Here is a 14117-nt window from a genome sequence, read left to right on the forward strand (position 1 = left end):
GCTGGGATTACAGGCTTGAGCCACCGCGCCCGGCCTGCCAGTTGTAATTTTAAATAGGGTGTTCTGGAAAGACTTTGATGAGAAAGTGACATCTGAGGCAAGCCATGAAGGAGGTGAGGGAGGAGCTGTGTGGACCTCTGGGAGACATCGGTTCCTCACAGGCAAAGGAACAGTGACTGCAAAGGCCCTGAGAGGTCCCTGGTGTGAGTGTCAGGATGCCCGGCAGCTGAAGCAGAGTCATCGAGGGGGACAGTGAGATAAACGAGGTCACAGAGGTGACTGGGGCAGATCATGTACGGCTTTGCTAGCTGTGATGAGGACTTAGACCTTTACGTGGAGTGAGATGGAGTTGGGGTTTGAGGGCTGAACTGAGAAGGGACGTGATCCATAATTCTGGTGTTCACAGGGTCCCTCTGGCTTGACTGGGGTGGAGACAGGAGGCAAAAAGGGTGAGAACAAGGCAGATTTCTGTATCATTTGAAGGCTGAGGTTGTTGGGATGCTCCCAATGCCTCTTATAGGCCACTAAGAATTACAGCTAGGCCCTGCAATCCCCTCCAGTTTCCCTAGAGACCCCCCCCAGAATTCCCCTTGAGAGCTGCCCTCAGGAACCCCCAAATTCCCTCCAGGTGAGTGGCAGAGCAGGATTCGCTGTCATGTCTTGCCTCAAAGCCTGCCTGCCTAGCTTCAGTGCTGCACATCCCCTTGACGATTCCCTTCCCTCTCTAGACCTCTGATTCCTCACCTGTGATATGGGCATATGTTCACTATAACTAGCCATGGTTCTATCACTTACTGACCTGGGGTCAGTTACTTCACCTCAGTTTCTTCATCTGAAAAATGGGGGCTGGGAACCAACTGCACAGACCTCCAAGTTGTAAGGAGACTGTGTGAGGATGACGTGTCTCACAGTGCCAAGGCCATAGCAAGTGTTTAATAATTGGAGCCAGTATTATTATTTTAATAGAATCAGTTACGACTATCACCATTATTATTGTTTGCAATTGATTTCCATTTTAAAATTAACTCTAATTTGTTTACATTGACTTCTTGTTTCATTTGGTTCATTCATTCATTTGTTGCAGATTAACTCAGTGCCATGTATTCAAGTTCAGAATGAAAAGTACTTGTGGTGGGTGAGGAAGGGCATGTTCCAGGACTTTAACCCATTTCAGTTTGTTTTCCCCATAGTCAGCTTCAGAAGGGGTTTGATCAAGGAGTTGTCAGCTTCAGGAAGGGTTTAATCAAGAAGTTGGGGGAAGGCACTTTGGGAGGCTGAGGCGGGTGGATCACCTGAGGTCAGAAGTTTGAGACCAGCCTGCACAACATGGTGAAACCTTGGCTGTACTAAAAATACAAAAATTAGCTGGGTGTGGTGGTGTATGCCTGTAATCCCAGCTACTTAGGAGGCTGAGTCAGGAGAATCGCTTGAACTCAGGAGGCAGAGAGTGCAGTGAGCTGAGATGGTGCCATTGCACTCCAGCCTGGACGATAAGAGTGAAACTCCGTCTCAAAAAAAAAAAAAAAAAAAAGGAGTTGGGGGAATCGGATGAAAGGCAGGAGAAAGGTTTATCTCAAAGCCAACACAAATGACTTCATACCAATAATTTATTCCCCATCATTTCCCAACTCTGCTCCTGGCATCCTGCCCATCAGAACACCCTGGGTTCTCCAGCCTTGAACCCACCGTGAACCCTGTTTGCTCTCCCTATAGAGGCTGTGGTCAGCAGCGGGCGAGTGGAAAAGTCCCCACATGAACAGGAGATTAAATTCTTTGCCAAGGTGAGAGGTGGGCTTAGAAGCTAGAGGGGGCTGGGGACTCATGGGCTCTCCCCACCCCTCATCGGACCCTTTATCTCTTCCCCACCACCCCATCTCCAGATCCTGCTCCCTTTGATCAACCAGTACTTCACCAACCACTGCCTCTATTTCCTGTCCACTCCGGCTAAAGTGCTGGGCAGTGGCGGCCACGCCTCCAACAAGGAGAAGGAAATGATCACCAGGTGGGCTGCCTGTGACCCTGGACCCAGCCCCCTGACCCCACAGTATTGTAATCCTTCGCCCGTGGAGGCTCTGTCCTGGGTGCTGGGTGTTGGGTACTGACCGTCTCCTGCAGAGGCAACTGAAGGGCTATGGTGACCAGCCATGCGAGTGTGCCGGGACTGAAGGGCTTCCCAGGATGTGGGACTCTCAGACAGCTTGGGACAAATCGATCACCCTGTCCAGGAAGGCCAACTCAAGGCCGGGTGTGGTGGCTCATGCCTGTAATTCCAACACTTTGGGAAGCTGAGGTGGGAAGATCCCTTGAAGCCAGTCTGGGCAATACACCGAGACCCAATTTCTACAAAAAATAGAACAATTAGCCGGGCGTAGTGGCACATGCCTATAGTCCCAGCTACTCGGGAGGCTGAGGTGGGAGGATGGCTTGAACCCAGGAGCTGGAGGCTGCCGGGAGCTGGGATCGCGCCACTGTACTCCAGCCTGGGTGACAGAGCAAGACCCTGTCTCAAAAAAAATAAACAAACAAAGAATAATAAGAAAGGCCGACTTGTCCCTCACCTCCCCAGCATCCCAGTTACTGCCTATGACTTTCCAGCTTTCCCATCTCTCTGCCCTTTCCTATCCCTCCTGTCTGCATCATTCGGCCCCCTCCTGGTTCCTCTCTCCTTGTCTTCTCTGTCCCTGTCTCCTCTAATTGGGTCACCCTTTCCTCGTCTCCTTGGCCTCCTCACTCGCTGTTTCTCCTGCCTTCTGTCCCTTTCTCTTTCTTCAGCCTCTTCTGCAAACTTGCTGCTCTTGTCCGCCACCGAGTCTCTCTCTTTGGTAAGTGGCTCCGCTCCCTTGGTCTTCCTCCCTAATCTCTCTCTTCCCCACCCTGAAGAAATAGCTCCCGGGTTCTGCCTTAATTTGAACAACCTTTGTTGTGTTCTTCCTCTGGACCTGGAGACATGGACCGGGTATCCCGGGGGCAGGGCAGTGACTGAGACACCCTGGGCCTGCCCTCAGTGGAACTCCCAGGCCAGTGGGAGAGGCAGACCCATCTCCAGACAAGGACAGCCCAGTGGGATCAGCGTTGGGCAGGAAGAAGGCCAGGAGAGTGGTCAGGCTGGGGAGGAGGGAAGTTTGGAGGCGCTGTAGGAGTCCAGGCGGGGGGGGGGGTGCAGTAGCATTCCAATGTAGCCTGCGGGTAGCCTCAGGAAGAGAGGGGTTGGGGTGGATGTAGAGGGAAGCACTGTCCTCTGTCCTCTTAGCCATGCCATCTCCCCGGCCCATCATTCTCTCCCAGGGACAGACGCCCCGGCTGTGGTTAACTGTCTTCACATCCTGGCCCGCTCCCTGGATGCCAGGTAGGGCCATGGGCAGTGGCACCCACTCCCACTGTCATCGGGCCCCCACCCCAACCCCTGGTCTCCTAGACTGCCTGATTCCAGAGCTGGTGTTCCCCTGCTGCCCTTCTAGGACGGTGATGAAGTCAGGCCCTGAGATCGTGAAGGCTGGCCTCCGCTCCTTCTTCGAGAGTGCCTCGGAGGACATCGAGAAGATGGTGGAGAACCTGCGACTGGGCAAGGTGTCACAGGCGCGCACGCAGGTGAAGGGCGTGGGCCAGAACCTCACCTACACCACCGTGGCGCTGCTGCCGGTCCTCACCACCCTCTTCCAGCACATCGCCCAGCACCAGTTCGGAGATGACGTCATCCGTAAGGGCTCCTGACCCAAGGGCAGGTTGTGGGGAGTCAGTGTGGCCAACACCACCCATCCTGGGTGCCTGTGAGAGTCCCTGGGTGTTTGAGTGTGTGGATTTCTTGCTGTAAGCAAAGCATGCGTCAGTACCTTGGCAGGTGGCAAATGAGTTAAAGAGGATGCGAGCTCAGCATCTCTAAGAAAAGACCCTAACTGGACTGGCACAGCGACTCATGCCTGTAATCCCAGCAGTTTGGGAGGCTGAGGCAGGAGGACCGCTTGAGCTCAGGAGTTCAAGACCAGGCTGGGCAACATAGCGAGACCCTGTCTCTACTGAAAAAACAGTTTTAAAGATTAGCCAGGCATGGAGGCACACGCCTATAATCCCAACTACTGGGGAGGCTGACGGGGGAGGATCACTTGAGTCTAAGAGTTGGAGGCTACAGTGAGCTATGATCATACCACTGCACTCCAGCCTGGATAACAGCAAAATTCTGTCTCTAAAATAAATAAAGAATAAAATAGGGTCCTTGATGGTAAAAAAGAGAATCTATTGATAAAGGTTAAGAAAAGTAGCACTTGGCCGGGCGCGGTGGCTGACGCCTGTAATCCCAGCACTTTGGGAGGCCAAGGCAGACAGATCACCTGAGCTCAAGAGTTCAAGACCAGCCTGGCCAACATGACGAAACCCTGTCTCTACTAAAATACAAAAACTAGCTGGGCATGGTGGTGGTTGCCTATAATCCCAGCTACTAGGGAGGCTGAGGCAGGAGAATCACTTGAACCCAGGAGGCGGAGGTTGCAGTGAGCCGAGATTGTGCTGTTGCTCGCCATCCTGGGCAACAGAACTAGACTCCATCTCAAAAAAGAAAAGAAAAGAAAAGTAGCACTTGGTAGCCAGGCTCAGTGACTCATGCCTGTAATTCCAGCACTTTGGGAGACGAAGGTAGGAACATCGCTTGAGCCCAGAATTTCAAGACCAACCTGGGCAACACAGCAAAACCCCATCTTAAAAAAAGAATAGAAAAGTAGCACCTGGATAGGGTTCTTCTCCCATCCAACTTTTTATTTTGAAATTTTCAAAACATACAGGAAGGTGGAAAGAAGAAAATTGTTGGCTGGGCACAATGGCTCACACCTGTAGTCCCAGCTACTTGGGAGGCTGAGGCACAAGAACTGCTTGAATCCGGAAGGTAGAGGTTGCAGTGAGCTGAGATCGTGCCACCGCAGTCCAGCTTGGGTGATGGAGCAAGACTCCATCTCAAAAAAAAAAAAAAAAGAAGAAGAAGAAGAAAAGCCCCGTGTGCTTACCCTTCACTGTGTGGGTGAAAATATTTAGTTTTTTTGTTGAACTTTTGGGTGTGAGTTGCACACACCAGCGGGTGTAAGTTGCACACACCAGGATAACCTCATGCCTTAATGTTCATCAGCTGGCTTTCCTAGAATAAGAACCTTCTCTTGTGTAACCACGATACCATTATCACACCTAACCTAACCATATTTAAATCTCCCTCGTTACCCACAAAATGTCTTTGATTTTTTAAAAATAATTCAGAATCCAGCCAGGCACAGTGGCTCACACCTGTAATCTGAGCACTTTGGGAGGCTGGGGCAGGCAAATCACTTAAGACCAGGAGTTTGAGACCAGCCTGGGCAACATACTGAGACCCCATCTCTAAAACTATATATATTTTTTATTTTTATTTTTATTTTTATTGAGACAGAGTCTCGCTCTGTCACCCAGGCTGGAGTGCAGTGGCATGATCTCGGCTCACTGCAACCTCTGCCTCCCAGGTTCAAGCAATTCTCCTGCCTTAGCCTCCCCAGTAGCTGGGATTACAGGCATTCACCACCACACTTAGATAATTTTTGTATTTTTAGTAGAGATGGGGTTTCACCATGTTGCCCAGGCTGGTCTCGAACTCTTGACCTCAGGTGATCTGCCCACCTCAGCCTCCAAAATGCTGGGATTACAGGCGTGAGCCGCCGCGCCAACCCTAAAAATATATACATTTTAAATAAAATGAAAAACATAGCCTAAAATTGCAGCAACATTGCAGGTCTGTTTGCTTTTTTCTGGAGGAAGTACCCCTCACTTTTATTATAGCGGGCCATGACTCCTCTCCACGGAAGAAACAACATCTAGCCTTTATTGAGTGCCTAATGTGTGCCCCGTTCTAGTGACTTTCCAAGTAGTGACTCATTTGATCCTCACAACCAACCCCGTGAGGAAGGTACTATAACTATCCCCATGTTATAGGTAGGGAAATTGAGGCTGAGAGAGAGTTTGGTAACTTGCTCAAGTCACAAGAATACATGGCAGGCTGGCTGTAAAGCTGCTTGCTCTTCCTCACTGCATGGGCCTATTTGGAGACAGGGGAGGTGGGGTGGGGAGGGCTTGTCTTGTGAGCGCATCCCACAGCCTCGCCCCCGTCTCCCTCAGTGGACGACGTCCAGGTCTCTTGCTACCGAACGCTGTGCAGTATCTACTCCCTGGGAACCACCAAGAACATTTACGTGGAAAAGTAAGGAGAGAGAGCCATCGTTTGGGGCTGGGTGGGGTTGGAGGGGAAGGGAGGGAGCAGGAGAAGACGACGGGGTGGGTGAAAAGCAGGGTAGATGTTAGGAATCTTCCCGCACACGGCTGCAGCCGCAGTTCCCCACGGCGGCCGCGTGAGGGCGCTCAGGGACAGGTCAGGCACGGAGATAGAGCCACCAGGTCTGGGGCCGGGAAGCAGGCGCTTGTGGGCCTTGCTGGGGACGAAGGGGTGGCGCAGACCATAGGGGCTGTACACAGGTGCCGTGCAACACTGGAGTCCCTGGGGAGGGCCCCTGGCAGTGTCCACGTGACCGCTCCTGAGCTGATTACTGATACAGCAAGAGTGGGACTGCCACTGTTTCCACCAGCTCTTAAGTTATGCATACTTTAAGTGACACCGGCGGTGTGCGGTGGCTCACACCTGTGAGCACTTTGGGAGGCCAAGGAGGGAGGATCACTGGAGCTCAGGAGTTTGAGACCAACCTGGGCAACGTAGTGAGACTCCATCTCTACCAAAAAAAAAATTGTTTTAATTAGCCTGGTGTGGTTGCAGTGTGGTGGCGCTGGTGCCTGTAAATCCAGCTACTCCTAAGGCTGAGATGGGAGGATCAGTTGAGCCCAGGAGTTCGAGACCAGCCTGGGCAGCATAGTGAGACTGCATCTCTACAAAAACAACTTTTTTTTTTTTTTTTTTAACTAGCTAGACATGGTATGGTGTGTGCCTGTAATCCCAGCGACTCAGGAGGCTGAGGTGGGAGGATCGCTTGAGCCCAGGAATTCGAGGTCGCAGTGAGCCGAGATCAGGCCACTGCACTGCAGCCTGAGTGACAGAGCGAGACCCTGTCTTTAAAAAACAAAACAAGTGGCAGGCCGGGTGCGGTGGCTCAAGCCTGTAATCCCATCACTTTGGGAGGCCGAGGTGGGCGGATCACAAGGTCAGGAGATCGAGACCACGGTGAAACCCCGTCTCTACTAAAAATACAAAAAATAAGCTGGGCGCGGTGGCGGGCACCTGTAGTCCCAGCTACTCAGGAGGCTGAGCCAGGAGAATGGCGTGAACCTGGGAGGCGGAGCTTGCAGTGAGCCGAGATCGTGCCACTGCACTCCAGCCTGGGCGACAGAGCAAGACTCCGTCTCAAAAAAACAAAACAAAACAAAACAAAACAAAACAAGTGGCACACATGGATGAATGGCAGCTCTGTCCCAAAGGGTTCTGGGAGGAGCCGTTTCTATGGAGATGGGGCTGGGACCCAGGACCCAAAAGAGGGGGACACGTGGCAGCTAAACACAGCCCCCTATTCCAGGCTTCGGCCAGCCCTCGGGGAGTGCCTGGCCCGTCTGGCAGCAGCCATGCCAGTGGCGTTCCTGGAGCCGCAGCTGAACGAGTACAACGCCTGCTCCGTGTACACCACCAAGTCTCCCCGAGAGCGGGCCAGTAAGCTGTGTGGGGCTGAAGCAGTGCCGGGGGTCTGGGTCTCCCCAGCACAGGGCCTTGGGGAGAGCCTAATTTGGGGGTAGTGTGGCTGGGCTGGGCTGTGAGCGGCTGAGAATTCCCCAGGTTGGGAGTGCCACACATTCAGGAACCCCAGAGTTTATGATTTGGGGGCATTTCAAGGCCATTACGTGGGGAGCACTGGGAGATTAATTTGATTTTTAAAACAAGAATCCATTGATAAAGTTTAAGAAAAATAGCACTTGGTGGCCAGGTACAGTGGGTCACGCCTGTAATCCCAGCACTTTGGAAGGCCAAGGTAGGAGGATTGCTTGAGTCCAGGAGTTCAAGACCAACCTGGGCAACATAGCAAAACCCCATCCATGGAATTTGGAGCTGTGGAATTTATTTTAGTGATGGTGACATTTGAGGGCATCGTCAAGCTTGGTGACATAGGGTGAGGGGTATTTGAGCATGAGAGGATTGAAGGAAGGCATGGGTTCATTCCTTCATTCAGCAAATATGTATTGAGCAGTTACTATGTATGAGGCGCTGTCCTAGTCACCTGAGGTTCAGCAGTGAACAGACAAAACAGACAAAAGTCCCCTGAGTTCTGGGTCCAGAGGCTAGAATGAGGTGTGGACCTGTGGGGAATGGACACTCCAGGGCAGGAAGCTTGTCTTCCTGGTCAGCTGTGCTCCCAGATGGCACCTGGCCCAGAGTCAGCGAGTGAGCAAGTGACAGCTTGTCTGTTTCAAGGGAGTGAACCGGGTGTGGGATTCAGAGATGGCGCCGGGGAATGGGGTGGGGTTGGAAAAGGTCTCTTTTGGAGTATGCTGCACTGTAGGGATGAGGGGAATGGGCTTGGGATGTGGGAGATTTTAGGAGGGAAAGTTTCTAGGGGTGAGATTTTAGGCAGCAGACAGGCTCAGGGGTGTGAAGTGTTTGCAGGGCCACTGAGTTTCAGTGTGAGGGCGGGGAGAGGTAGTTGGGCTGGAGGGTGAGATGGGAGGAATAGGGTTTGGGAGACTGGTTTAGTGGGGTGGCAATTCAGTGGTGTCTGAGGTATTGCGGGGAAGGCCAGAGCACTGAGGTCTGGGGGTGATCGGTTGACATTCCCTGCCCCCCTCCCTGTACCCCAGTCCTGGGGCTCCCCAACAGTGTGGAGGAGATGTGTCCTGACATCCCGGTGCTGGAGCGGCTCATGGCAGACATCGGGGGGCTGGCCGAGTCAGGGGCCCGCTATACAGAGATGCCGCACGTCATTGAGATCACGCTGCCCATGCTATGCAGCTACCTGCCCCGATGGTGGGAGCGCGGGCCCGAGGCACCCCCTCCTGCCCTGCCCGCCGGCGCCCCCCCACCCTGCACAGCTGTCACCTCTGACCACCTCAACTCCCTGCTGGGGAATATCCTGAGAATCATCGTCAACAACCTGGGCATTGACGAGGCCTCCTGGATGAAGCGGCTGGCTGGTGGGTCGGGGGCACTGGGCCTCTGAGGGGTGGGTCAGCGGCCTGGGCTCCCTTGGCCAGATGGTCTGAAAGGGAGACCCATGGTCCCCTGGGAGTTGGGAGGAGTCAGAGTGTAGGTTTTTCAGCGTCAAAAGGCCAGGGGTCAACTGGCCATGGTGGCTCACAACTGTTACTCCAACACTTTGGGAGGCCAAGGCGGGAGGATCAGTTGAGGCCAGCCATTTGAGACCAGCCTAGGTAACATAGCACGACCCCATCTCTTAAAAAAAAATAAATAAATAACTTTTTAAAATTACCCAGGTGTGGTGGCACACACCTATAGTCCCAGCTACTTGGGAGGCTGAGGCAGGAGGATCTCTTGAGCCCAGGAGTTGGGGGCTGCAGTGAGCTGTGATTGCACCATTGCACTCCAGACTGGGTGACAGAGCGATATACTCTCTCAAAACAAACAAACAAAATGAAAGGAAAGGAAAGGAAGAAAGAAATAAAGAAAAAGAAAGAAAGAAAGAAAGAAAGAAAGGAGAAAAGAGAGAAAAGAAAAGAGAGAAAAGGAAGGAAGGAAGGAGAAAAAGAAAGAAAGAGAAAAAGAAGGAAGGAAGAGAGAGAGAAAGAAAAAGAAAGAGAAAAAGAAAAAGAAAGAAGAAAGAGAGAGAAAGAGAGAAAAAGAAAAGAAAAGAAAAAAGATCCTCAAAGCATTAGGTTTCCTGATTCAGAAGTTTCGGGTAAGGGCTGGGCACGATGGCTCATGCCTGTAATCCCAGCACTTTGAGAGGCCGAGGTGGATGGATCACTTGAGACCAGGAGTTCAAGAGCAGCCTGGGCAACACAGTGAAACCTCGTCTCTATTATTAAAAAATAAAAATAAAAAGGTTTTGTGTGACGAAACAGGTTGTGGATCAGGGTCAAGCTAGAAATCAGGAGCTGGGATCAGAGGCCAGGGTCAGGGGCCAGAGGCTGGGGTAAGAAGCCCATTCATGACCTTGGGGTCACATAGTGACCGGAAATCACATAGTGAGGTAAGAGTCTGGGTATGGGCCAGGTCAGAGGTTAAACATTGGGGTCAGGGGTCATGCTAGTTAAGGATGAGGTAACAGGCCGGGCACAGTGGCTCACACCTGTAATCTCAGAACTTTGGGAGGCCGAGGCGGGTGGATCTCCTAAGGTCAGGAGTTTGAGACCAGCCTGGCCAACATGGTGAAACCCGGTCTCTACCAAAAATACAAAAGTTAGCTGGGTGTGGTGGCAGACGCCTGTAATCCCAGCTACTCTGGGGGCTGAGACAGGAGAATCGCTTGAACTCGGGAGGTAGAGGTTGTGGTGAGCCGAGATTGCACCATCGCACTCCAGCCTGGGCCACAAGCGTGAAACTCTGTCTCAAAAAAAAAAAAAAAAAGAAAGAAAGAAAGTGAAGTAACAGGTGAGGCTTCAGTTGTTGGAGGTCAGAAGTCAGGGATTTGTGCCAGGCTGGGGTCACAGGATAGGGACTGGGTCGTAGGTTCAGGTCAGGAGCTATAGCTGGGATCAGTGTTCAGGAACGATGTCCGAGGTTAGGGTCAGGCTGGGGTCCTATGGCAGCTGCTAGGTCGGAGGTGCCGTTAGGGAGTCAGGCTGGGAACGGAGGTCGGGGCCTGTATCAGAGGCCGGAGGTGGCATCGGAGCCCACCGCGCCCCTGCAGTGTTCGCACAGCCCATCGTGAGCCGTGCGCGGCCGGAGCTCCTGCAGTCCCACTTCATCCCCACCATCGGGCGGCTGCGCAAGAGGGCAGGGAAGGTGGTGTCCGAGGAGGAGCAGCTGCGGCTGGAGGCCAAGGCCGAGGCCCAGGAGGGCGAGCTGCTGGTGCGGGACGAGTTCTCCGTGCTCTGCCGGGACCTGTACGCCCTGTATCCGCTGCTCATCCGCTATGTGGACAATAACAGGTCAGCGGCGCCCCGCCGTCCCCACGCCCTACGCCCGGACCTACCGTGTCCTCCAGCCGCAACTGGTCTCTGCCTCCTGACTGGCTGGAAACTTCTTCCAATGCTCTGGCTCCACCAACCTTCTGACTCTTCCTCCTGGTTTCTTCTAGCTTTGAGAACATTGGCCCAACATCACCCAGCCCACTTGTTTCTTTTTGGTTTTGGTTTTGGGGTTTTTGTTTGTTTGTTTGTTTTGAGACAGAGCCTGGCTTTGTTGCCCAGGCTGGAGTGCAGTGGTGCAATCTCGGCTCACTGCAACCTCCACCTCCCGGGTTCAAGCAATTCTCCTTCCTCAGCCTCCCCAGTAGCTAGGATTATAGGCGCATGCCACCACACCCGGCTAAGTTTTGTATTTTCAGTAGAGACAGATTTTCACCATGTTGGCCAGGCTGGTCTTGAACTCTTGACCTCATGATCTGTCTGGCTCAGCCTCCCAAAGTGCTGGGATTACAGCCATGAGCCAACACACCTGGCCAATGTGATTTTTTTTTTTTATCATTCTCCTAATGCTGGACACTTAAATTGTGTCGATTTCTTTGTCACTATGCATGACACTGTAAGGAACAGTTTGCTTTTTTATTATTATTATTATTGAGACAGGGTCTCACTCTGTTGCCCAGGCTGGAGTGCTGTGGCATGATCATGGCTTACTGCAGCCTTGATTCCTGGGCTAAAGTGATCCTCTGCTTCTGCCCCTGCGTAGCTGGGATTATAGGCTCACACCAACATGCTCAGCTAATTTTTGTATTTTTATGGGGTCTCACTATGTTGCCCAGGTTGGTCTCTAATTCTGGGGTCAAGTGATCCACCCACCTCAGCCTCCCAAAGTGTTGGGATTACAGAAGTGAGCCACCACATCTGGCTGCGATTTTTTTGTTTTTTAAACGTAACAATACACCATGAAAGACATATAGGCCGGGTGTGGTGGCTTATGTCTGTCTGTAATTGCCTTGGGAGGCCGAGGCGGGTGGATCACCTGAGGTCAGGCATTTGAGACCAGCCTGACCAACATGGCAAAACCCTGTCTCTATTATGAATACAAAAATTAGCCAGGCGTAGTGACACAGGCTTGTAATCCCAGCTACTCCAGAGGCTGAGGCAGAAGAAACGCCCGAGCCTGGGAGGCGTAGATTGCACTGAGCTGAGATCGTGTCAGTGCACTCCAGCCTGGGAACAGAGCGAGGCTCCATCTCAAAAAAAAAAAAAAAAAAAAGACATATAGATTCACCCCTTTTGTCTTGGTGGTCATGTGACATTCTCTGCTGTTGGATATAGTTCCATTTTTAACTCAGTAAATATGAACAAATTGTGGTTTCTTCATACAACGGAAGACTCCATGGCAGTGGGAGTGAACAAGTTGTTTCTACACACAATGTGATTGGCTTTCACAAATGTTAGGTGGAATGAAAGAAGCCAGAAAACCAAGAAATAAACTACAAATTATACCATCTCTTTAATGTTCACAAGCAGATAAAAATAAGTTTGGGGCCGGGGGCAGTGGCTCACAACTGTAATCCCAGCACTTTGAGAGACTGAGGCAGGAGGATCACTTGAGTTCAGGAGTTTGAGACCAGCCTAGGCAACATGGCTAGACCCTGTCTCTACAAAAAAAGAAAACATACAAAAATTAGTCAGGCATGGTGACACACACCTGTAGTCCTGGCCTCAGGCTGGGACTGGGAGGCTGAGGTGGGAGGATGGTTTGAGCCCAGGAGGTCAAAGCTGCAGTGAACTGTGATCACACCGCTGCACTCCAGCCTGGGCAACAGAGACAGATCCTGTCTCAATAAGGGTTTTTTTATTTAATACAAGTAAATAAAATAAAATATGTGAACCTACTTAGATTCTGACCCTGTCCCTCAAAAAAAGAAATTTTATGGCTGTGTGTGGTGGCTCATGCCTGTAATCCCAACACTTTGGGAGGCCAAAGCAGGTGGATCACCTGAGCTCAGGAGTTTGAGACCAGCCTGGGCAACATGGCAAAACCGTCTCTACTAAAAATATTCTACTAAATACTAAATACTCTACTAAAAAACCGTCTCTACTAAAATTAGCCGGGCGTGGTGGCACGTACCTGTAGTCCCAGCTAAGTGCTCCTGAGTGGGAGGCTGAGGCAGGAGAATCGCTTGAACTTGGGAGGCGGAGCTTGCAGTGAGCCGAGATCACACACTACTCCAGCCTGGGCGACAGAGCGAGACTCTGTCTCAAAAAAGAAAGAAAGAAAGAAATTTTTTTAAAAAGTTTTTAGCCTAGAAGTTAGAATAAGGATCATTTGTCAGGAGGAGGAAGGGGGAGTGGCCATGATGGTACTTCCAGGGACCAGAAATGTCCTATTTCTTGACTTTGGTGGTGGCTACACAAGTGTGTTCACTTTGTGATAATTAATCAAGACGACACTTCTTTTTTTTTTTTTTTTTTGAGACAGCGTCTCGCTCTGTCGCCCAGGCTGGAGTGTGCAGTGGCCGGATCTCAGCTCACTGCAACCTCCGCCTCCCGGGTTCACGCCATTCTCCTGCCTCAGCCTCCCGAGCAGCTGGGACTACAGGCGCCCGCCACCTCGCCCGGCTAGTTTTTTGTATTTTTTTAGTAGAGACGGGGTTTCACCGGGTTAGCCAGGATGGTCTCGATCTCCTGACCTCATGATCCGCCCGTCTCGGCCTCCCAAAGTGCTGGGATTACAGGCTTGAGCCACCGCGCACGGCCAAGACGACACTTCTTAATATGTAGGTTATATAATACATATGTATGTATCATGTGTGTATATTGTATGTATACATATTTATGTATTTCAATGAAAAATTTAGACAAAGAGAAAGTTTTTTAAAAAGGAATAGTCAGTCCAGGCAAGGTGGCCCACACCTGTAATCCCAGCACTTTGTGAGGCCAGGGAAAGAGAATCTCTTGAGCCCAGGAGTTCAAGACCGGCCTGGGCAACCTAGGGAGACCCTCTTGCTACAAAACATAAAATAAAAAAAAATTAGCCAGGCGGCTGGGCGCGGTGGCTCGAGCCTGTAATCCCAGCACTTTGGGAGGCC

At 51.6% G+C, this 14117-nt stretch overlaps 1 protein-coding gene across 1 annotated transcript in view; it reads left to right on the forward strand.

Moving 5' to 3' along the window:
- Positions 1 to 14117, forward strand: part of RYR1 (ryanodine receptor 1 (skeletal)) — a 164972-nt gene that overhangs the window by 79934 nt on the left and 70921 nt on the right. Inside the window, exons 59-67 of the mRNA XM_011952520.1 lie at positions 1714 to 1781; positions 1881 to 2002; positions 2773 to 2822; positions 3286 to 3346; positions 3459 to 3697; positions 6124 to 6205; positions 7524 to 7654; positions 8794 to 9126; positions 10803 to 11043. Of these exons, the coding sequence (XP_011807910.1) occupies positions 1714 to 1781; positions 1881 to 2002; positions 2773 to 2822; positions 3286 to 3346; positions 3459 to 3697; positions 6124 to 6205; positions 7524 to 7654; positions 8794 to 9126; positions 10803 to 11043 (1327 nt within the window). The remainder of the gene's footprint in view (positions 1 to 1713; positions 1782 to 1880; positions 2003 to 2772; positions 2823 to 3285; positions 3347 to 3458; positions 3698 to 6123; positions 6206 to 7523; positions 7655 to 8793; positions 9127 to 10802; positions 11044 to 14117) is intronic.

This window comes from Colobus angolensis, unplaced genomic scaffold (genome assembly GCF_000951035.1).
Source record: "Colobus angolensis palliatus isolate OR3802 unplaced genomic scaffold, Cang.pa_1.0 Scaffold34, whole genome shotgun sequence".
Taxonomy (NCBI): Eukaryota; Metazoa; Chordata; class Mammalia; order Primates; family Cercopithecidae; genus Colobus; species Colobus angolensis.